Source organism: Anomaloglossus baeobatrachus, chromosome 12 (genome assembly GCF_048569485.1).
Source record: "Anomaloglossus baeobatrachus isolate aAnoBae1 chromosome 12, aAnoBae1.hap1, whole genome shotgun sequence".
Classification (NCBI taxonomy): domain Eukaryota; kingdom Metazoa; phylum Chordata; class Amphibia; order Anura; family Aromobatidae; genus Anomaloglossus; species Anomaloglossus baeobatrachus.
In genome coordinates, this window is record NC_134364.1 from 59,093,028 (window position 1) to 59,117,319 (window position 24,292).

The window sequence follows — 24,292 nt, forward strand, 5'->3', positions numbered from 1 at the left end:
AATATCACCAGCACCAGTCCAAGGAAGGAAGTGGTATTTAAGCACCAAGATAATGCTGATGATCAGAAGCTGTATAGAAGGCGAGATCCTGCTGGGTCCAAAAGGTGAAGAGATGAATCCAGTTGAAAGCTACCTATACCAATGAATACTGACAGCAGGAACAATTGGAAAGTCAGGGAGCATTCTGTGCAGCCAAACGCTGTGACCTTCTATGGCCAGAAACTGCATGACTGTCTGTCACCCGTGACACACCCATGACAGTTATTTGCAATGAATACTGGAATTGGTACTCTGTATTCGGATAGCATAATCCAAACCCGAATATTTAGTATTCCCTCATCACAAGTGCTGGCCTAAGGGTCATTTATGAATCAGTAGAATGAAGGAGCAGATGGAAACATCCAAACATCCTTCAGATTGGCATGGACAGATTTCTGCTGATAAGGAGAGCTGGTCATTGATATAACAAGTCGATCAGCACTCGTTTAAAAGGTTTGTCCGCTTCTTTAAAACACATTTGAAATGGGCTGAGGTGGATAGAAACAAAACAAAACTCACCTACCGGCTTGGTGCTGATTCTCTGTGCTCAACGCTGGTCTCCTGGCTTCTTTCGGCATCGGTTGTGTCACTTGACCGCTGGCGTCAATAAGCAGCAGCTGATCGGCAGCAGCCTTTACATTCTTTCCAAGCCAGAAGAAGTAATTTCTCTTCCAGCTTGAGTGTAATATGAAGGCTGCAGCCGATCAAAGCTGCCAGTTGGCAGGACTGGTGGCGGGATGCCCACCCCCTCCCAATAGAAGCCAGGAGACAGTGGGAGACATTGCAGACCACAGAGGAGCATCCCAAGTTTTGTATATGAATAAAGATATTCCGGCCATCTTCTGCCGTTTAGAATGTGTTTAGGAGTAGTGGACAAACCCTATATTAGATAAGTGGTCATTAATGTAATCAACAGCACATCCCCTGTTTACACCAGAAGTCCCATATAACAGATGATGAACAAGCATTTTACTAGTTTTTGGCCAAATCACTGCCATGTTTATATGGGCCGATGACTGGGTTCTTTTGAACAATTGTTTAGATTATTATCGTTATGCAATTTTTTGAAACAAAGCAACCTAAAATATCACTTACTAGGATAAAAAGAGTGCGCATTTTCCAGAAACAACGCCGCGCCTTCCATGGGTTGCGTCTGATATTACACAGCCCTGGAAAGAGCACTTGTTAACCTCATTAGTTGAGGGTTGTACACTGCCACGCTTCTTGGCAGTATCATTTTTGTGCAATAGATTGGTTGCCAATTCCAACTATAAATACAAATCTGCATAATATTTTTTTAAGCTGATTAATATATGATCCTTAACAATAACAATGGGAAAAATAAATTCTATAAACAAAGGAAAATAAATGAAAAAAAAATAAATAAATAAAGTCATGCACCTGTGATGGGTATGGCCTTTGTGAGGTTCGTTTAAGAATCTGTGTTAAAGAAAGAAAAACAGATAAAATCATAAATGTAAAACAAAATAAAAAATTGCAATGAAAATGGTCAATTCTTTATTCAAATGATTTTTTGTTTCCCTACAAGTTACACCACTGCTGATAATTGATTGAGGTCCCTCTGTCAGGGTTGGCTATAAACATTGCATTATGACATGGGATATCAAAGTTACCATCCAAGGCTTGTATAGGTATATAGAAGTCACAAATAAAGAAATGTCAAAATTATACAGGAGCGTCTCGACGGTACAAGAGCGTCTCGACGGTACAAGAGCGTCTCGACGGTACAAGAGCGTCACGACGGTACAGGAGAGCGTCACGACGGTACAGGAGAGCGTCACGACGGTACAGGAGAGCGTCACGACGGTACAGGAGAGCGTCACGACGGTACAGGAGAGCGTCACGACGGTACAGGAGAGCGTCACAACTGTACAGGAGAGAGTCACAACTGTACAGGAGAGAGTCACAACTGTACAGGAGAGAGTCACAACTGTACAGGAGAGTCAACTGTATAGGAGAGTCACAACTGTATAAGAGAGTCACAAATTTATAGGAAAGTCACTGCAGCTTAGTGAGCTTAATTTCCAAGCAATGCTACTTGTGATGTATGTATATTATATGTGCTGTTTAGCCAATTTTACTTTGGCACACACTTCCGTGTCCATAATATAGTTACGATATCTAAGTCTTGCCCTGTTCTACTGAACCAGAATCATGATAGTCATTACTTTAGATGGTTGTCAGCTAAACATGGCTGCCAGCTATTCCTCCAGGCCACCTGACAAACAAGAATGGCTGGCCAAGGGTGTTCTTCGTAGAGAGGTGGAGTAAGCCATTGCCAAAATGATCTGGTGATGGCTAATCTATCTTGAGAACCAGGGATGTTAGAATTCAAAGGTTGGGACACCTTCGTATATATCAGCCATTTCAACCAACATTCACCCAAAGCTGATAATACATATTAGATAGCTAATGGTCCAACTATCATCTGGCTTCCAGATACCTCTCCCACACATGGTAATGACTAAGAGCATTCCCGTACTCTCAATGAGACAAACGCTGCCACAGAGCATAGGAACGGTCCCCCCTTCCCAAGAGGATCAGGCAACGGAACTCCAGCTACCCGATCCTTCTGTCCCCATATATAATTTGTAGGCAAACAGTCGAGATGCCCCAAAATGGCATTAGATGCTCATTCGAGCCCTTCAAAAATGGTGAGTTCGCACAACTGATCTAATTTTTGAATAGATATGAAGACCCTAAAAAGTGGAAAACCCCCTGTCTCGCAGCTGCAGTTTTTTTTTGTTTACTTGAGTCTCCACCACTGCGTCCAGGCTTGGTTATGGCCTACAGCATTGAGGTCACGTTAACAGTGTTGAAGCCAAACCTGTACCATCAACTCAGGCAGAGCTCAGCAACTGGTTGCAGCACTGTTGATGACAACAGACACCGGGCAATGGTAGAGATTTGTGTTTTCCAAACTAACTGCAGCAGGAAAAGAGGAGTTTTACGAAACCGGAAAACCCCTCCAATGTGTATGGATACCATTAGATAGGATTCTTTGATAATCTATGTCCTGTTCAGTAGAAATGAATCGGGAAGTCAGGATATTTTGGGTGTGTGAAAGCGAACCAAGCCTAATGCATCCCGCCATGGTTGTATATGGCCATATATTATGTCCATAATCTGCATCAATACTGTTCCTCCATGTGCCCATCTTCTATAGAAGAACATAATGCTTAATTCCCATAGATTAATAAGATAAACCATGAAAAACAATGGTGTTCCCCAATAACAGTGTTCTTTCTAAACAATATGGAGCCCCATGAAGGTATTATTGGTGGCACACAGGGTCAGTTGAGATGGCCTTGCAGTTGCATGAGCCTTTATGTGACATTAAAAAGTAAAAGAGCCATAAATAAGCAAAAAGAGGAGATAATTGCAGGATAATGAAAGCCATTGCTTGGATGTAAATACATTTTTACACAATGCTTAATTCATTTTACAGGCCCTTTAAACAAAATCTATGATTTGCATCTTAGTCTGCAATGGTAAGCCTCGCATGTCACGTGGCTTTTGTGGTTTTACTAAAGACAAAACACAGAATTAAAATAGCCATTACATGCCGGGTGTTGTCGGCACACGGGAAAGGTGAGCTATAAAGCTATAATTCCAGCGTGCATGAACGGCACCACTGTGTACCCATGACTTGTCTCCAGGCAAGTTACTTTTTACTATGGGAAAGTATTTAACATTTTTTCCCATTCATTTTCTTTTATGAAATGGCTGAACTCAATTCTTATTAACTTCATTAGTGATCACAGCCTGGCAAGAGGCGATAATTAGAGTTTCTGAGCCCAAGCCCCCGCTCGGATTATACAGGAATTTCAGCTATGTCAGCTAGTTAGCAATAAGCCACCCTTTGGCATGTCTCATTGGTACATATATGGTTTTAGGCATATTTAGACACAAAAGTAAAAAGGAGACAGCAAAGTGCCCCTACCAAACAAGAGTTTGGGCATCCTGCACTCTTACAGCTACTATGAAGAAAGGGGCGACCACCATCATGATTCAAGAAAACCTTTCATATGTGCCAGTCCTCCAAGAATGACAAATCATAGCAGTAGTTACTCTCTGTATATACAATATACTAAGCAATAACTACTTTTTATGGCGGAATGGGGCAACAGAGGAGAGGAGAGTCATCAGCATAATTGGTGCGTTCATATATTCTAAATACAATTTCTAGATGTATAAAATTGTAATGTTATATAGCATTTTCTAACCTTTGTTTCCAAATTATTTTCCAACAGCAAGATCCTTTTTTCTTGCCTACATTAACCCTACCAAGATCTTTGAATAGTATGTTAATTAACTTTTTACTATAGATATGGGAACGTTAGCTGCTCCATCTCAAGTTAAGCCAACTCACTACCAGTCCTGGATTTTCTACACATGACATTTCCAATGCCAACATGTGTGGGCTGGTTTACGGGCTAGCACACTTTATTAGCTACACCAGCCTCCTACCTTATCTATATATCTGAGAATGGGGCTGGCTAGAATTCTAAGGGCTCTATACCGAAAGTCCGGACTGAAGAGCCCAGCCTGAAGACTCATTCCTGGGCTCCAAGCTGCCAATAAACAATTCATTGGGCTTCTGCGAACGCATTGTGTAGGTGTAAGGAGATGGACTACGTTACCCCTGGAAGACATCAGTAATGTTAAATGTTGTTATATGTAAAGTGTAGTATGTATTATGTCATGTGTCATGGTGTTGGTAATACGCAATGTGAATTGTGATATTAAAAATGATATGCCAGACAATAGGGCAAGACAGAGTTGAGCTTTGGGACTAGCCCATAGTGGGATGGGCTTGAGTGCAGGGATAGAGGACTGTTTCCTGTGAGACTGTCAGATAAGGCTCAGCCTGAAACAGAAGAAGATTTAAGGTTTAGTTTGCAGAATGCCACATGACGTGGGTGTCCCTGGAGCAAGAGAAGTTAGAGACCGAGGATAGAGAGATCCTAGAGAGAGAGTAACCAAGGGACAGAGTCATCTGGTGAAGACGGGTCAGAGAACAGTTTCCTATAAGACCTTTAGATAAGGACTCAGCCTGAAACAGAAACAGACCTAAGGTCTAGTTAGTAGAAATCCACATGACATTGTGTGTCCCTGGAGGGAGAGACGTTTGAGAGCAAGGATAGCAAGATCTTAGAGAGAAAGAGAGAGAATAACCAAGAGACAGAGTTATCTGGTGGAGATGGGACAGAGAACATTTTCCTATAAGACTTTCAGAGAGGGCTCAGCCTGAAACAGAAGCAGACCTATGGTCTAGCTAGTTGAAAACTACATGACGTGGGTGTCCCTGGAGGGAAAGACGTTCGAGACCGAGGATAGCAAAATTCTAGAGATAGAGTAGACAAGGGATAGAGTCATCTGGTGGAGATGGGTCAGATTACTGACCGAGGGACAAGGTGACTGAGCGAAGACTGATCAAAATAGAAGGACGCCTAGCAGAACAGCCCTCAGTTTACAAATCTTTAAGTTAACAGGCCAGTATGAAGTAAAACATGAGACAAAGCGAGTGTCCTGAGAAGCAGTTCCCCAACTGTCAGCAAGATAGGTTCAGCCATACTGAAAATTTATTCCCTTGAAGAGAGAGAGGACACAGAATCGTGGGAGGAAAATACGACCTTTCTGGACTGTACTGTAGTGCCAGGCTGGGTTGTAGTTAAACAAGTGAGACGAGTGGTGGTTGGAACAGAAGTGGAAGAAGTAAAGAGGCTGTATATAAAGGTGTCCTGTGTTAGTGGAAAATAAGAGAAGACATGTGCCCGCTATCTTATGTACATTTTGGTAGTTGTTACCAAATTGCTGTTAAATAAAGAAACGCTTTTAAAGAATGGGTGGCCTCTCTAGATTATCTGGCTAACACCTGGTCCTTGCCAGCCTGAGTAAACTTCAACATGCAGCCTGCATATCGTCTCCTTGGTACAAGTCCACACACCAAGCCAGTACCCCTTTTTCATATAGCGTGTTGTGGTGCAGAAGAGGCAAACCTCCTTCACGACTAGTGCCAAATTACGTTACAGTGGCTCCCACATCTAACCACTTAGATATCATGGGTAACAGTAACCATGGCATTTAAGGGGATAACATTGCTGCAATTCGAGCACCTGGCACCTGCTGGCTCTAGTGTAGGCTCAGCATGTGAGCCAATCCATACACAATCTCTCAACTTCTTTCATGCATAGATCTCGGGTGAAGAGGGCTCATGCCTTGCACTGGGCCTTTTGACAACCAGCCACATAGACTTGTAGCTTGCCACCATTCCCTGGAAACCACAGAGGATGACTTTGCTGTCCAAATAAGTAGTCATCTAGCTACCTTCACACTGTCCCAGTCACGTGCGGACATGAAACGCTGTCCTGTGGCAAGAACTAGATTGAATGAGTGGTGACTGGGACCCAGAATGGAGCTGTTAGTGTGGGGTACAAGGAACCTGGGTTATGCAACTATATTAGTAAGGTATATAAACTACAATGTAAAGATCATTTACCTTTATTTTTTAAACCAGTTTTAAAGGGAACCTGTCAGCAGAAATTTCGCCCAAAACCTAAAAGATTCCCCCTCTGCAGCTCCTGGGCTGCATTCTAGAAAGGTCCCTGTTATTATTGTGCCCCATGTGAGACCAAAATAAAGACTTTATAAAGTGGTACCTTTTTGTATGCAGATTCTGTAAATGTGACACGGGGGCGGGCTGCCTGATGGCCGTTAGTCTGCCTCCTGCCGCTTTAGGCCGTCCCCCATCGCTGATTTCCATAGCTGTGGACGCCGCCCAGTGCTCCACAGGTCCCCGCGCATGCCCAGTGCTCATCTCTCGTGGATGAGCACTGTGCCCAGTGTCACTGCTGGTGACGTGCGCGCAGGCTTTAGATTATGGGCGGTGCTGTGATGTTTATTACACCGCGCTTTCCCCCTCGGCGTCCTTCGTTCTGCGCAAGCGCGGTGCTGCTGACCCCACGTCACCTCCTTCCCATCTTGCCCTGAGGCAGGAAATAGATAGAAGGAGGTGACGTGGGGTCAGCAGCACCGCGCTTGCGCAGAACGAAGGACGCCGAGGGGGAAAGCGCGGTCCCGCGATTATGGGCGGTTGCTTGGTAATAAACATCACAGCACCGCCCATAATCTAAAGCCTGCGCGCACGTCACCAGCGGTGACACTGGGCACAGTGCTCATCCACGAGAGATAGGCACTGGGCATGCGCGGGGACCTGTGGAGCACTGGGCGGCGTCCACAGCTATGGAAATCAGCGATGGGGGACGGCCTAAAGCGGCAGGAGGCAGACTAACGGCCATCAGGCAGCCCGCCCCCGTGTCACATTTACAGAATCTGCATACAAAAAGGTACCACTTTATGAAGTCTTTATTTTGGTCTCACATGGGGCACAATAATAACAGGAACCTTTCTAGAATGCAGCCCAGGAGCTGCAGAGGGGGAATCTTTTAGGTTTTGGGCGAAATTTCTACTGACAGGTTCCCTTTAAAACAGTTATTAAATGGGAAATGATGCATAATGTTACTAAACAAGTAGCCCCCTTTTTCACAACATTTTGTACCCACAGATTCTGATCCTGTAGTCAGAGGCCTATGTAAAACACAACTTTAGTGATCTAAGAGCATCTGTTATGGCAGAATCCCATATGTAAATCCTGAGTACATTCCCCAAATTCCATACCTTTAACTTATACGTGTGATGAATTAACCCAATGATAGCAGACCACAATACTGAGTAAGAAAAGTCTCACCTCTTCTCTCGCAGATATGATCGACGCTGGTGTGTTTGGTATTGAACTTATAGAGGTACTGTGTCCTGTCCCTGAAGAGCTCTGAGAATCCCCATCTCCGGCTACATCATGTATCTCCTTCGCCAAACTGGCCACATCGTTTACCAGGGTTTGACTCAATCTGTGGCATCAAATAAAACAAACATATGCACATAATGCAAACATAAAGATATGTAAAGAGATAGAAATAAAAGAACGATATGTGAGATTAAGTGCTAAGGTCGAAAGTCAGATGCCTACGACATGTGTTCCAAAAATAGGCCACAATGTCCGCACTGGCCACAGATCTCATGACCTGAAGTCAACTGCATGAGGATGTGGAGTTGAGGGCAAAAAACTTGTGGCCGGTTCAGACATTATGCTCCATATTGATATCCTGTTTCAGAAATGTCTGAATTCTGCCTCAACTAGGGTTGATTTTTTACATGGTTTGCAGTAACAAACCATTATTAGCACATTGATGGTCATGGCATCATGCATGATCTGCATTTCAATAACAGTAGTAATAGGGCTGGCTCTACTCAGTATGTGTTAGACGTTGATGCTCGGATCTGAAAGTTGCCCACTGAATATGCAAATAACACTGCACTCTCAAGTTGCCAGAAAGGGATGATCTAGGACAGGGGTCTCAAACTCGGCTGGGTGTATGGGCCGCACAGAGGAAAAAAATAAATTGGGGGGCCGCATTCTTTGCAGGACAAAGTGACATTTTTATTGGTACCATATATAATATATTTTATTGGTTTTTACACACCTTGGGATCACTGATTTTGAACATTTTCACTTGTTCATTATAGCAAACGTGCACATTCTTTGTTTAAATATAAACATTTTTTTTTTTTTTTACATTTTATCCCTTTCTTGTAACTAATAGTCTTACAATTAGCACCATATAGAGATTTTGACCAACATCTTTTAGTAATGTTCCCCATATTGTTGTAACGTGCCCATCCTTGTCCCCTTGTAGTATTGTGCCCCATCCCACAGTAATGTGCTCATCCTTGTCCCCATCCTAAAGTAATGTTCCCCATCCTTGTCCCCATTTTGTAATAATGTGTTCATCCTTGTCCCCATCCTATAGTAATGTCCCCAATCTATAGTAATGTGTCCATCCTTGTCCCCCATCTTATAGTAATGTTCCCCATCCTTGTCCCCTTGTAGCAATGTCCCCATCGTATAGTGTCCCCATTCTATAGTAATGTGCCCATCCTTTAGTAATGTGCCAACCTTGTCCCCACCCTATAGTAATGTCCCCAGCATTATCCCTATTCTATAGTAATGTTTCCCATCCTTGTCCCCAGCCTTGTCCCCATTCTATAGTCATGTGCCCACCTTGTCCCCATTCTATAGTCATGTGCCCATCCTAGTCCCTATCCTATAGTAATGTGCCCATCCTAGTCCCTATCCTATAGTAATGTGCCCATCCTAGTCCCTATCCTATAGTAATGTGCCCATCCTAGTCCCTATCCTATAGTAATGTCCCCATACTATGTCCCCATCCAATAGTAATGTGCCCATCCTTGTAATGTCCCAATCCTATAGTAATGTCCCCAGCCTTATCCCCATCTCATAGTAATGTGCGCACTTTGTCCCCATCCTGTAGTAATGGGTCAGCAGCTCCCCTCACCTTCCACACCACAGACGCTGGAGTGAAGCTGAGGGGGCGGTCTTCGGCCCCAGATCCACAGTGATTGGAGAGATCGGTCACAAGGCCGGTCTCTCCAATCAGAGCTGGGGGCGGGTGAAACACAGGTCACCCAGCTCCAGCCAATGATCAGGGCTACAGCTGCACTGATCTTGGCTGGATTTCAATGTTTCAGCGATTTTCAATGGCTGAAACATTAGTGGCTGGGATTGGCTGACGAACGCCGCTCAGCCAATCACAGCCTCCGTAGGTCCGGGGAGGAGACACCACCCCTCCTGAAGTCCCCTCCTCCCTGAATCTAAGGTATTTGCAGCGATCGCAGCCTCCTGGGCTGCGATTTCGCCATGACGTACTGGGTACGGCATGGGTCCTTAAGTACCAGGGAACCATAACGTACCCAGTACGTCATAGGTCGCTAAGGGGTTAACGTCCAACACACACACACACACACACACAAACAAACCATTCTCCTCACCTGTCCCGCGCTCCCTCCGCTCCCTCATCTCTGCTTCCTGCGGCCCCCAGGCCTGTGCCCCCGGTCACTATCGCGGCAGCTGCAGTGTCACGGTCAGTGATTTATGTGAGATGATTGTATTGCCGGCGCGAGAGCGGAGCACCAGCAACACATTCATCTGACATACAGTGCAGACAGTGGCTGCGGCTCCTGCACCTGCCGCGATAGTGAACAGGGGCACGGGCCTGGGGGCCGCACGAACTACCCTGAGGGGCCGCATGCGGCCCGCGGGCCGCGTGTTTGAGACCCCTGATCTAGGAGTCCAACTTTAAAAGTGGTCTGAAATTGTGGCATGTTCCTATGTAATCCCAACCAAAAATTGTACAAAAGCTAGTCATTTGCCTTAAGCCCCTCATACACTGTAGATCGCTATCGCATGTACGAGGTTACAGCAAAACGTTTGGCCGGCAATTATCTTGCCTGTTTCTCCCATACACTATAGCGCTCACTATGTCAATCGCTCATGCGCGCTCTTAGAGAGTCGCTGCTAGACATGTCTAGCTGTGGCTTATCGCTTACAGAACAAAAAGATCAGTGGTTTAAAATTTTACATGTGGAATCCTTATCACCCCTCATCATCTGTCAGTGGAAGAGTTGAAGGCCCTGTATACATTAGACCGTTGGCTTAATGTGACGATATCGGCGGGTGCAGCCAATATCAATCTATTGTGTAAGCGGACCTTAGCTCTGTGTTCACGTTGGTATATAATAATTCAACTGTTCTGTCTGTCATAGAAGTAGAAAAATGAAACTAACAAAAATGCCTGATCTGTCACATTACGAATACCAGCAATAGCCAATAAAGTCTACTGGCCATGATGCCGTGCGTCTTATTTCTTTTTTGATGCTGCACTATTTTTTCTGGTGGCTTTTTTTTTTTTTTTTTTTTTTTTTTTTAGAGATCTGAGATAAAATGGATTATGCAAACAGACCTTTGCTTAGTGATTGGTCGAATACTCAAGAGGGAAATGAGCCACTAAAACTTTTTTTTGGTAGCAACTTATCCCCTCCAGGTAATAATCCAACATGTCCGATCTATCTACATCCCAATATCTACTGTTGGAAATCAAAGATATCTCCATTAAAATCCAAAGGTCTGGACTCTTACATCTAGTGAGCAAGTTGGGTCACCTAACTGTTGCTCCTCTCCGAAGATCACTGGACCAGACAATTCCACAGATCCCATAGGTCCGGTCTTAGAAGAACATTGGGCTTCCCAAGTCTATGTTTTAAGTACTTACCTGGCAATTTCAGCTATTTCTTCTGACTGGGCCATGAAGGTATTGTAGACCTCTTGGTCATCGTCATCATCATCCTGAAGAGTGCTCTGCCGCTGGCGGGCCGACACATTATGTGTCCTAGGAGTCTGTGTGGCTGTTGAAGTATGGGATCGTTTGTGTTTAGGAGTACTGTGATTAGAGCCATATTCTTCCTCAGATGTAGAAATATAATCTGAACCCTGCTGTCTCCGTCTTGAAGCTTATAATATGAATTGGTTTTGGAGAAAGAGAAAGTCAAAAAGATCAATACTTTCCTAACACCGGTGAGTAAGACTGGTAGGATTTATGGTGGCCAATATACAAGTTGTTTGCCATGAGAGCAAGAACGCTCATTTTGTTACATTCAACCTCCAAGGTTTTGCATCATAAATTGGATTAGATGGTGTATCATGGATGTTTTGTTGCATGTTTGAATTAAGAAAACCAAAATTACTGCGTCTCTGGGTTTTAGGTTTTTTTTTAACATATGTAAAGATAAGATGCAGAACATGCAGCCTGTGAAGAAGGCAACACAGAATATGGCTCACTGATAGTGTTTCTGCCTGCATTACATTTGGTTTAAGATTTTAGTCCAGTGCAAAATTTCCCTACTTCCATACACAATAAAACTACACCTTAAGACCTCTTTCACACGTCAGTGAAAAACACACTTTTTTTCACGGACGTGTTGAAGGTGCCTATGGCCCATCTGTATGCCATGATTTCGGCACATGTGTGTTCTCCGTGTGCTATCCGTGATAGCACATGGAGAGCAGGAACGTTTTACTCACCTGTCCATGGTGCTGATGTCTCCGATGCTGTGGTCAGACTTGCTTCCGGGTCCGCGGTGCAGTGAATATGGAATGAGCGGGCCCTGAAGCAAGTGACAGCAGCGCTGAAGACAGCAGTGCTGGAGACTGGCGAGTGTAGAAAATCATTTTATTTCAGACACGTGTTTTCTACGGTACATGTCACACGGATCACACCACTGTGTGGTCCGTGTGACATCAGTGTTGCCAGAGAAAAATGGACTTGTCTCCGTATGGAACCCATGGACACGCGTGTGCACCACACAGACACATGGTCCTTGAGAAACCACTGATGTGTATGCAGACACATTGATTTTAATGGGTCTGCTTATGTCCGTGATTCCGTTAAGTATAATAACTGCGTGAAATGTACTGGAATCACCGACAGGTGAAGGGGGCCTAAATGAAAGGCAGAAAGCAGCGGTGGGAACCCACCTTCCTTTTTACCTTTCCAAAATGCTGACCACAGGGTCAGACTAACTACATAGTGTTTCCTTGTTAATGCATTGAACTCATTGGATCAGAAACAACAAAATTAATTTATTTAGAAGAAAAAAAAACAACACAGATTTCAAAAGGTTTGCTCTAAAAGCAACCTTGAAAACGTTTTCCTAAAACCTAAAGGCTCAGTCACACACAACGACTTACCAGCGATCCCGAAAATGATGCGACCTGATGGGGATCGCTGGTAAGTCGCTGGGAGGTCACTGGTGAGATGTCACACAGTCAGATCTTAACAACGATGCAGGAACAATACAGGTCGCAGTAGCGACCTGTATAACGATCTCAGCAGTCACTGTGACCCTGTCACACAGTGTCAAACACAGCGATGTGTCCTGCCCAGCAGGACATCGCCTTTGAAGAAAATGGCCTGGACCATTCTGCAACGACTAGCAATCTCACAGCAGGGGCCTGATCGCTGGTAGGTGTCACACATAATGAGCTCGCTAACGGGATCACTACTGCGTCACAGAAACCTAGCGATCTCGTTATGTGTGACGGTACCTTTACTCAACATTAGAAGCGGAGGTCATTGATGTCTCTTGAGATCGCTTTGATGCAATGATATCTAAACTTGTATTGCAACTTGTATATTGGCTAAAAATCAGTAGACAATTGATAAACATAGATTAATTATTTGCAGAATATATACATGTTTCGACGGTGTTATTTTCATTTTTTGCAGAGGCATAACTGTACAGTCCAACTTGAGACCCATTGCTTGATGTGACCCAAGGGCCCCACTGCTATTTTCAAAAATATCAAATGTCAATCGATGGGATGAGGGGGAACTGTGCCATATTTTGTACTGGAACCTCCACTCCTCAAGTGGCATTTGGACTATTTGGGTGTACCAATGCGAACAACCGGCAATTTATGGGCATTGGCCAATAGCGATAGGTTGGCATGGATTTGGGGGATCTGCAGTTAGGGTGCAGCAGGGAGATGGACAGGGTTTGTCAAAACACTCTAGTATACATTAAAAAGGTTCTAAGACAGTGATGGAAACATGTATAGATCTGCAAATGTCAATAGAGGACCTATGTATAAGAGTGGAGAGACCGCAATAATTCAACTCTACAAAAATGTATTGTTAAAGGGACGTCCAGCCACAAACACTTATGGATAAGATAATTGGGAACTTTTCCCTCTAGTATTAGGCTGTTTTTTGTACCTCCCATACCACACCATTGATATTCCACCTCATCATGCTCGGGGGCACTTGGTTGGGTGTTCAAACCAATTAGTAATGATTCTATCAAGTGATCAATTTTTGTGGACGAAGACCCTTTAAAAGGGACTCTAGCAGCACAAAATGACTGTTCAAACCAACTACAGACTCAGTCCACTCTTAGTGTGGGCAAACACTAAGGCTATGTGCCCACAGGACAACGTACCCGTGGATATTTCTGCAGGTTTGTCCGCAGGTTTACCGCAGCTGCTCCCCGGAATCCGCAGCTATCCATTGCTGCGGTATATCTGCGGAGTTGTTACGGTAAACCTGCGGAAACCGTGCCGATTTCGTGCAGAATTCCTGCGGAATTCCCGCCCTGTATCTCCATAGTGGAGGGGCGGGAGTTCCGCAGGTATTTCCGCATGAATAATTGACATGCAATTACGTGCAACGGCGGGAAATCTGCAGCATTTTCCGCAGCCGCACATACCACAGCATTGATACAGCACTCCCCAAATCCCATAGGGTAACATGGGGAGTGTCTGTACTTGCTAGAATCTGTGGATTTATCTAGAAAATCCAGATAAATCCGCAGGTTTTCCGCGGCAAAACCCGCGGGTACATTGTCCCGTGGGCACATAGCCTTAAAGTGCACTTTCCACCTACTTGTTTCCCCTTCAAATGCCACCACATGCCCTTCTTTGATTGGCAGCTCTGACTTCATAGATCCAGTGAAGAACAGAGAGAGACAGAAAACAATCAGTTGGGAAGATGCACTTACATGTTTGGTCCTGCCATGGTGCACCGAGAACCTGTACTTGGCTTGAACAGTTATTTTGTGCTGACAGAGTCCCTTTAAATGAAAGTATTGGCGGTATCTCACTCATTAATACATAGCTACCCTTGGAAATTATTTTATGTATATTGATCATTGATTTAAAGAAGGTGTACCAAAAGATGCAATTTTAAAGCCCTCTTAATGCACAATGAAATTATCCCATCTTGCGTTATCAGAAATTGCTATTAAAGTCCATGTATGAGAAAGCGCTTATACCCTATGGTGACACCTCCAGATTTTTTACTTACACCTAGAAATCAATCAGATCCATTTTTTTCCAATATTTTACTTCTTAGAAGAGTGGAACCAGATTTTGTCACCCTATAAGGCTGGAGTCACACTTGCGAGAGTCTCGCGAGAGTCTCACATTGCATCACCTGGCATGGCCACACACTCTCCTGACAGGAGCGGGTCAGCTGCATGTATTTCTATGCAGCTGAGATGCTCCTGTCCGGAGAGCTGCAGGCCATGTCGGGTGATGTGATGCAAGACTTGCAAGAGTCTCTCACAAGTGTGACTCCGGCCTAATACCAAGTTCCAAGTTAGAGGAAAAACAAAGGACATGGTGACCCCAACAGAGAAGCTCTTCCCATTAGAGATCTGTGCCTTCAGCATCTGATAAGACAAGACGAAACACTAATCAGGCAAGACTACATCTCCTGGTAATTCTTCATTAAAAAAAAAAAAAAGGTTAAAAAGTTAACAAAGTTCTGATAGGAAAGTTATTAAATTAAAATCAGCGCTATAGATACAGACTTTGGAATAAAATGGTTAGTGTGGTATCCAAAGAGAAGGCAAAACCAATTCATCGGAATACAATTGTTCTCTGTATTCACAATACTTTTGTTTTCAGCCATTTTTTCATCCAGACAGAGCCAACATTTTTCACAACTATAAATAGCCGGTTTCCCTAAAAATATTCTCAAAACGAACACAAAGAAGTTTATACAACATTACGGGAAATATGCTTAAAATGTCCTTGTATCGTCTAACACTTCTCTGGAGAACTCCATTTTAGTAAATGCTCGCATTCTCCATCTAAATATCATTTTAGGAGCATCTTACCATAGAACAGTTATATCTGCTTTTCCTCTTGAAAATATATCGGAATATATTGACAACCGAGTGGAGTTGAGCAAAAATAGTAGCAGGACCCCGGTCTATGGGCCATGTCGATTGTCCACGGCCATCGGATCTGAGCACTTCAAACCTCCTACCACCTGGAATATTCCCGGTACCACCTCTGATTAGTAGATCACTGCAACATCATACATGTATCGCACCGCAATGTGGCAACATCGCAGTGGTCTACTAATCAGCAGAGGAACTGAGGTAAACGTAGTTAGTAGGGGTTTCCCAGTGCTCTGGTCTGCTGGCAACGGACTATTGAGGGTCCTGCTAAACATTAGGTGAACTCTACAACTTTTATCATCTCTGGACAAAGAGGAGCCTACCTACATACTCAACACTGATAATATTGATTGGGCAATGTGAGGCTAGGGTAACACCAGCGTATATACTCTCATCCGAAAGAAATTTCCCAGATTATGCACATCACACTATGATCAAACCTTGATTACAGAGTGAGCAGAATGTGATCAGATTCTCCCCGATGAGAAATTCTCCATCTTCTCCATTCTGTCTATCCGTAAAAAAAAAAAAAAAAAAAAAAAATAATAATAGAAAAAACCCAAAACAATAAATCGTACTGCACTTAGATGTCATCCGAGTGCAGTCCCATGTTTTCAATGGACCCATTGACTGCGATGGCAGAGTTTGATCTGATAATTGGATTAAACTCAGCAATGACTCGTTTGTTTCCTCAGACCAGCTAGGTCTGAGTAAAAAAAGAAATCAGACATGTGCATAACACCATAGAATAAAATTGGCCTGAGTGCGATCTAACGTTTTGTCGGATCACACTTAGAACAAAAATACGGCAATCTGCACAAACCATTACACCATGTTGGGTCAAACTCTAGTGACAAGCAGAATGGTAATGCCAGATTTCTATGAGAAAGACCATAGAATTGCAAAATTTGAAGAAAAAGTGTCTTTTAACAGTGTTGATTGATAGAGAATGCAAGTATTTACTTAAAACAGGTGTATCGGGAGAGATAGCATCTCTAACATTAAAGGACTTGTCCCAAAGGGCCAATTAAAGCATAGAAACTTCATGAAGGACTGTCAATAGGTTGGGACGTTTCCATATAAACCAAACCAGGGGTCAAGTATTCCACTTTGCCTAAAACAGTTTTCAAAAATTTGGTCAACCGGTAATATATAATGAAATGAAGTAATCAACACAAATCTGATCCATGTGAAATGTATATATATAGGCAAAAATAAGAAAAACTATAGAAAAACTTACAGGAAGAAGAGGAGTACTTTACACTACCAGCTCGCGCCCTAGTAAGTGGTTGTTTAGATGGAGGCGCCACTTGTTTTTTAATAGGCTGTTTAACTTCGGCCATTGCTGGTTTTCGACTTGTATAGTTGTGATCAACACTACGTCCAGAAAACCCGGTACGTGTAGAAGAAGCCTCAGAGTCGCTTGGTACATTGAATGAACCAGTCCGCTTTCTTGGCATTGCCAGAATGTCAAGTCGGGAGAGCTTTTTTGATTCACTGCTACTTTTAGCTGATGAAGATGCTTCTGAACTAATATTCACTCTTTCAGCATCTGCACTTTCATTATCAGATGCTTCTCCGAGACGAGCCCGACGTAACTTAGACGCCCTTGTAGGTCTGGGTGTTGATAAGCTATTTGAGCGGGTAAGAGCTTGCTGGACTTTTTGTGCATTTAAAGATATCCTGCTGGTATCCTCCTTGGTTGACTGAGCAAAGGGTCTTCTTCTTGAGAGATTTCTTGAGGAAGAATTTTCATAATCTGAGGACACAGTATCAGCAACTGATATGTAGGGAAGACTGGTACTTCTTTCTTCATCTGTGAAATCCAAGGAACCACGCGTTCCAGAGCTGCGCTTCATTTCAAACTTTTTGGCCACGTCTCTCCTGCTACCTCCATCGACAGGACCCGCTCTCCGTTTTTCAGAGAGCCTCTCCCGGGCACTGGGTTGGTGGTAATGATCTTGTATCGAAGATGTAGAAGAGGACTTTTCCTTATGAAGACTCACAACTCTGTTTTTTTGAGGATGACTTGGTACATTCTTATCGCTAACAAGACTGACCGTGCTGGCGGTATCAACATCAGACTCTGCAGATAAGGAATCATCGGGCGGACACGGAGTATTTTCTATATCATCTATATGGTTCTGAGAAAAGAGCTTAGCTTCTAGAGCAGCCAAGGCATTTTCTGTCTCTTTGAGAATCTGTTGTGTCTCTCGACTGTAGTCAGTGTTTGATTTTGTAACATTCATATCTTTAAGCAAGGGATGTGTAGAGATGTTTGGTAGTTTGTTGGGAGAGATGTTGCAGCTGGATTTTTCTTTGGTAAAACTTTCCTGCCTAACGAATGAATCTCTGGATTGTCCATTTTCTTTTTTTAACAACTGGTTATCTATTTTTGCAATAATTAAGGTTTCCTGTATGGTTTGTTGGTTTCCTTTTGGTTTTAACTGGATATCATGACCCTTATACGGTTTGGGTATCTCTACATTGGGTAAAATGGAATTTACATGGGAAAAATTTTCAATCTCACTGTCGTTTCCAACATAAAAGCTAGTAGACTTTGGTTCATTAGAAAGCTTATTTGGTCTTTGGACACTTTGTTCTTTGCTGCCAGTGTCCTCTCTCCTCCATTTACTTGTAGAAACTGTTGGGAATTGGTCGGAGTTTTTGCTGGTGAGGACACCATCATCAGACTTGCTTGCATCACTAAGGCTATCTGGATCCAAATCCTCTTGTATAAAAAGTAGACTGTTTGGGTCAGAGGGCATGGTTTTTACCTCGTTTTCTACATTTAAAGTTTTTTGAGGAATTTCGGAATAGGACTCGGTACAGATCAAAATAGCTGGTGTTGGACTTTCAGATTTGTCATTTGGTGGTAGTTGAGGAAGAAGTCGTCTTGTTCTTGAAGGGAATGAAGGGTCTGCCTCACCAGTGTTTTCCACATGATCATAGTCTAAAACCAGAAGCAAGTCAATAAGTTGGTGAATATGATTTCCAAAGTAAACGATGATGAGAAAATGTTTGTAAGATTTGTTAGACAGACTTAGAAAAGATGGGAAACGACAGAGACTGCGTGAGGTTTAAACTTTCAGGACCATTTAGCGAACTATAACAATCAGCATTATCTACAAAAGGTTTCTTGAGGCTAGACTGATAAATTACTCTAGCAAAAAACTGTAGACGTTCCTAAAGAAACGTAGTGATTTTTTCATTATTGGTCTTCAGGAGTGTACCGTTCCCCCACCTTGCAGCTTCCTAATTGCCAGTGTGCTCCTGAGTACACAGTTTGGATTACCAGCAATGCCTGAGTGGTGTGTTTTCCGATGTTGCAAGCAAAGGTAGCATCGGAAGAGCAGGGCACTGAAGCTGGTAAATCCAGCTATCAGGCAACTTCAGAGCAGCACTTATAAGCTCCTTAGCAAAGAGCTTGTAAATTCTGATCTCCTTCCCTAGGGGAGCGGCCAACACCAATAGACTTGTCGTGAAGGTCTAAGCTAACTGAACAATTCTAATGGAGTTCCCGATTTGTTAAATAACAGACACCCTCAGTGCCAATAGACCACATTGAGTTACAATAGGGTTGGCCGGGTTCTACCAAGACGTCTGTGGTTTGAACAGTAAAAATAGTGACAATTATCGTCAAGTAAGACACTGTCTGCTACAAAGACTAACTAATTCATTAAAAGTAAGTAAGTTGTGATATACTATTTTGGAAATCAAACCATTACTATAAAATTTTCAGCTCATTACCATCATTTGCCAATAGTCCAGATTTTTGCCCATCTAGCGGAGATGTTGGTGAGGCATCTGGATAACTGTCGGCAAGGCTCGCCCACCTGGAAACCCATTTTTGTCCACCTCTACCGGAACCAGATGATTTTTCAGCCTGCAAACATTTATAACTGAAGTTAGAAGAAGAACGAGCCTCACATAAAAGTACAAGAACAGGTCAGGGAAGGGTGGTCCTTGTGCTTACCTGTACATCAGCCGGAGGTTCACTATTCGTTTTGACAGGATGACTTGTACACAGAATTGCAGGATTGTGATTCATTATGTTCTCATTTAATGAGGTTTCTTCTTCCTTTTCTAATTTGATGACTGGTCTGTAAATTGATGAAGAAATTTTGGAATACTCCTCGGGTTCAAAGACGCCAAATACCTACAAGAGACAATAATATAATTATTCACCATTATCTTTATTATGTTTTATCCTCATCCTTGTGATTATACAAATTTTAGTACTTATACGTACTATATCATTATGAAAATCTATTTTTACAATTTACCACTTTTCAGTTGTAGTATTTCTTAACATATTAGTAAAAGCTCTAAGTTCTTAAATTATAAAGTGCAGCCATATTTTCTAATTATGACTATTGTAAAGTCTTCGAGGGTCATGTTACAGTCTAAGATAGATCACAAAGGAGTCTTATCAAACATAAGTGGCTATTAGTAAAAATTATCAGGTTTGGTTTTTTTAAGAAGGTCTGCAAACCATGTCCTAAGAAGACCGGCTAAAAGAACTAGGAATGTTTAGTTTGCAAAAGAGGAGGCTGAGAGGAGACTTAATAGCGGTCTACAAATATCTGAAAGGATGTCACAGTGCAGAGGGAACCACCCTATTCTCATTAGCACAAGTACAAAAAGCAATGGGATGAAACTAAAAGGAAGGAGATTCAGATTAGACATTAGGAAAAACTTTCTGACAGTGAGGGCAGTCAGAGAGTGGAACAGGCTACCACGGGAGGTGGTGAGCTCTCCATCAATGGAAATCTTCAAGCAGAAGCTGGATAAACATACTGTATAGCTGAGATGATTTAAGAAAACCTACACTCGCAGGGGATTTGACCCGATGGCCCTTGAGGTCCCTTCCAACTCTACCATTCTATGATTATTCTAAAAGGATTACCATTAGCATATACACTGATACTGATCTACACGAGTTAAGGTGCATGTTCCCATATTGATTCCTCTCTCACCCCCCGCTTTAAAATGGGGTGCCTTGGCAGAATCTGGTAAGTGACAGTACCTGATGTAAATACAATGGATGGAAGTATGGATGAAACCCTCACCATTTTTATTTATTTAAACAGCTAAAAATTTGTGGCATGACTAAGGACATTGCTTTTTCCAAAACACGTTGGTTTATGATGGTGCCACCTTTCCATGTATCTGAATTTTAAGTGGTTTAAACAAAAATGGTGACGGATGAATCAGCGTCTTCCGTCCATTGTGTTTGTATCTTGACCCTAATAGAACAGCCTCTTGACCTTTTGACATGCCGAGGTTTAATTATTAAATCTAAAATAAGAAGCGCTGATAGGGTAACACCAGATGACAAGTGTGGTATATACAGAAAATATACACTCACCTACTATGATTGTGAGAGTCACAAACACTGATAAGCATGAGATAATGGCGTCTGCTGCAGCCCCACGTGGATGAGCATTCAAAACGGAGTAGAGAAGGGGTTAACGCCGCGCATCAGCCAAATGAAAATGTAGAGATGTTGATGAATGATATCTTTTTTTTTATTTCATCGGTCTACGCGTTTCAAGGTCAAAACCTCTTCCTCAGGACCAGGGCATCAACAAAGTTTTGTTGATGCCCTGGTCCTGAGGAAGAGGTTTTGACCTTGAAACGCGTAGACCGATTAAATAAAAAAAAGATATCACTCATCAACATCTCTACATTTTCATTTGGCTGATGCACGGCGTTAACCCCTTCTCTACTCCGTTTTGGAGGTTTAATGATTGCCAAGTAGCTTGAGGTCGTGGACCCTGTTTCTGTAACATTACCAATGCACCTCGTTGCTCCACTTACTAAATCATTGCACCATACACATCCAATGAAACTGTGCAAGAAATGCTATTTTCAGCAAGATTGACTGATGATATCATGTGTATGGGGCAACTCAACTGTTCCCGATGCAAAACGTTGGGAAAGAAGGGAATTTTGTTTACTTACCGTAAATTCCTTTTCTTCTAGCTCCAATTGGGAGACCCAGACAATTGGGTGTATAGGCTATGCCTCCGGAGGCCGCACAAAGTATTACACTAAAAGTGTAAAGCCCCTCCCCTTCTGCCTATACACCCCCCGGGCTGCCACGGGCTGCTCAGTTTTGGTGCAAAAGCAAGAAGGAGGAAAAACAATTATAAACTGGTTAAAGTAAGTTCAATCCGAAGGAATATCGGAGAACTGAAACCATTCAACATGAACAACATGTGTACACAAAAAAACAGGGGCGGGTGCTGGGTCTCCCAATTGGAGCTAGAAGAAAAGGAATTTACGGTAAGTAAACAAAATTCCCTTCTTCTTTGTCGCTCCTAATTGGGAGACCCAGACAATTGGGACGTCCAAAAGCAGTCCCTGGGTGGGTAAATAATACTTCATAATAGAGCCGTAACGGCTCCGGCCTACAGGTGGCTAACCGCCGCCTGAAGGACTCGCCTACCTAGGCTGGCATCTGCCGAAGCATAGGTATGCACCTGATAGTGTTTCGTGAAAGTGTGCAGGCTCGACCAGGTAGCCGCCTGACACACCTGCTGAGCCGTAGCCTGGTGCCTCAAAGCCCAGGACGCACCCACGGCTCTGGTAGAATGGGCCTTCAGTCCTGAGGGAACCGGAAGCCCCGCAGAACGGTAAGCTTCGAGAATTGGTTCCTTGATCCACCGAGCCAGGGTTGATTTGGAAGCCTGTGACCCTTTACGCTGGCCAGCGACAAGGACAAAGAGTGCATCCGAGCGGCGCAGCGGCGCCGTACGAGAAATGTAGTATCTGAGTGCTCTCACCAGATCTAACAAGTGCAAATCCTTTTCACATTGGTGAACTGGATGAGGACAAAAAGAGGGTAAGGAGATATCCTGATTCAGATGAAAGGGGGATACCACTTTAGGGAGAAATTCCGGAACCGGACGCAGAACCACCTTGTCCTGGTGAAACACCAGGAAGGGGGCTTTGCATGACAGAGCTGCGAGCTCCGACACTCTCCGAAGTGAAGTGATTGCTACTAGGAAAACCACTTTCTGCGAAAGGCGTGCGAGAGAAATATCTTTCATTGGCTCAAACGGTGTTTTCTGAAGAACCAGCAGCACCCTGTTCAGATCCCAGGGTTCCAACGGACGTTTGTAAGGAGGAACGATGTGACAAACCCCCTGCAGGAACGTGCGTACCTGTGGAAGCCTGGCCAGGCGCTTCTGAAAAAACACAGAGAGCGCAGAGACTTGTCCCTTAAGGGAGCCGAGTGACAAACCCTTTTCTAATCCGGACTGAAGAAAAGACAGGAAAATGGGCAAGGCAAATGGCCAGGGAGAAAAACTCCCAGCAGAGCACCATGACAGGAATATTTTCCACGTCCTGTGGTAGATCCTGGCGGACGTTGGTTTCCTAGCCTGTCTCATAGTGGCAATGACCTCCTGAGATAATCCTGAGGACGCTAAGATCCAGGACTCAATGGCCACACAGTCAGGTTCAGGGCCGCAGAATTCAGATGGAAAAACGGCCCTTGAGACAGTAAGTCTGGTCGGTCTGGTAGTGCCCACGGTTGGCCGACCGTGAGATGCCACAGATCCGGGTACCACGACCTCCTCGGCCAGTCTGGAGCGACGAGGATGGCGCGGCGGCAGTCGGCCCTGATCTTGCGTAACACTCTGGGCAACAGTGCCAGAGGAGGAAACACATAAGGGAGTTGAAACTGCGACCAATCCTGAACTGAGGCGTCTGCCGCCAGAGCTCTGTGATCGTGAGATCGCGCCATGAATGCCGTGACCTTGTTGTTGTGCCGGGATGCCATTAGGTCGACGTCCGGCATCCCCCAGCGGCAACAGATCTCCTGAAACACGTCCGGGTGAAGGGACCATTCGCCTGCGTCCATGCCCTGGCGACTGAGAAAGTCTGCTTCCCAGTTTTCCACGCCCGGGATGTGAACTGCGGAGATGGTGGAGGCCGTGGCTTCCACCCACATCAAAATCCGTCGGACTTCCTGGAAGGCTTGCCAACTGCGTGTCCCGCCTTGGTGGTTGATGTAAGCCACCGCTGTGGAGTTGTCCGATTGAATTCGGATCTGCTTGCCTTCCAGCCACTGCTGGAACGCCTTCAGGGCAAGATACACTGCCCTGATCTCCAGGACATTGATCTGGAGTGAGGACTCTTGCTGAGTCCACGTACCCTGGGCCCTGTGGTGGAGAAAAACTGCTCCCCACCCTGACAGACTCGCGTCCGTCGTGACCACCGCCCAGGATGAGGGTAGAAAGGATTTCCCATTCAATAGTGAAGTGGGAAGAAGCCACCACCGAAGAGAAGCTTTGGTTGCCTGAGAAAGAGAGACGTTTCTGTCCCATTTGCGTAGGATGTCCCATTGAAGAGGACGCAGATGAAACTGCGCAAAAGGAACTGCCTCCATTGCTGCTACCATCTTCCCTAGGAACTGCATGAGGCGCCTCAGGGGGTGCGACTGGCCCTGCAGGAGAGATTGCACTCCTGTCTGTAGTGAACGCCGTTTGTTCAGCGGGAGCTTCACTATCGCTGCTAGAGTATGAAACTCCATGCCAAGATATGTTAGCGATTGGGCCGG

The 24,292-nt window shown here is 44.1% G+C and overlaps 1 protein-coding gene across 6 annotated transcripts in view; it reads right to left on the reverse strand.

Moving 5' to 3' along the window:
• Positions 1 to 24,292, reverse strand: part of CEP170B (centrosomal protein 170B) — a 130,932-nt gene that overhangs the window by 17,243 nt on the left and 89,397 nt on the right. For 2 of the 6 annotated variants that reach the window (XM_075330169.1, XM_075330170.1), the window contains exons 10-15: positions 19,697 to 19,879; positions 19,471 to 19,606; positions 16,961 to 18,673; positions 11,250 to 11,487; positions 7,811 to 7,970; positions 1,441 to 1,479 (exon numbers count right to left, since the gene is read on the reverse strand). In XM_075330169.1, coding sequence (XP_075186284.1) covers positions 1,441 to 1,479; positions 7,811 to 7,970; positions 11,250 to 11,487; positions 16,961 to 18,673; positions 19,471 to 19,606; positions 19,697 to 19,879 — 2,469 coding nt within the window. The remainder of the gene's footprint in view (positions 1 to 1,440; positions 1,480 to 7,810; positions 7,971 to 11,249; positions 11,488 to 16,960; positions 18,674 to 19,470; positions 19,607 to 19,696; positions 19,880 to 24,292) is intronic. The other 4 variants (XM_075330172.1, XM_075330175.1, XM_075330174.1 and 1 more) reach the window with 4 other exon arrangements.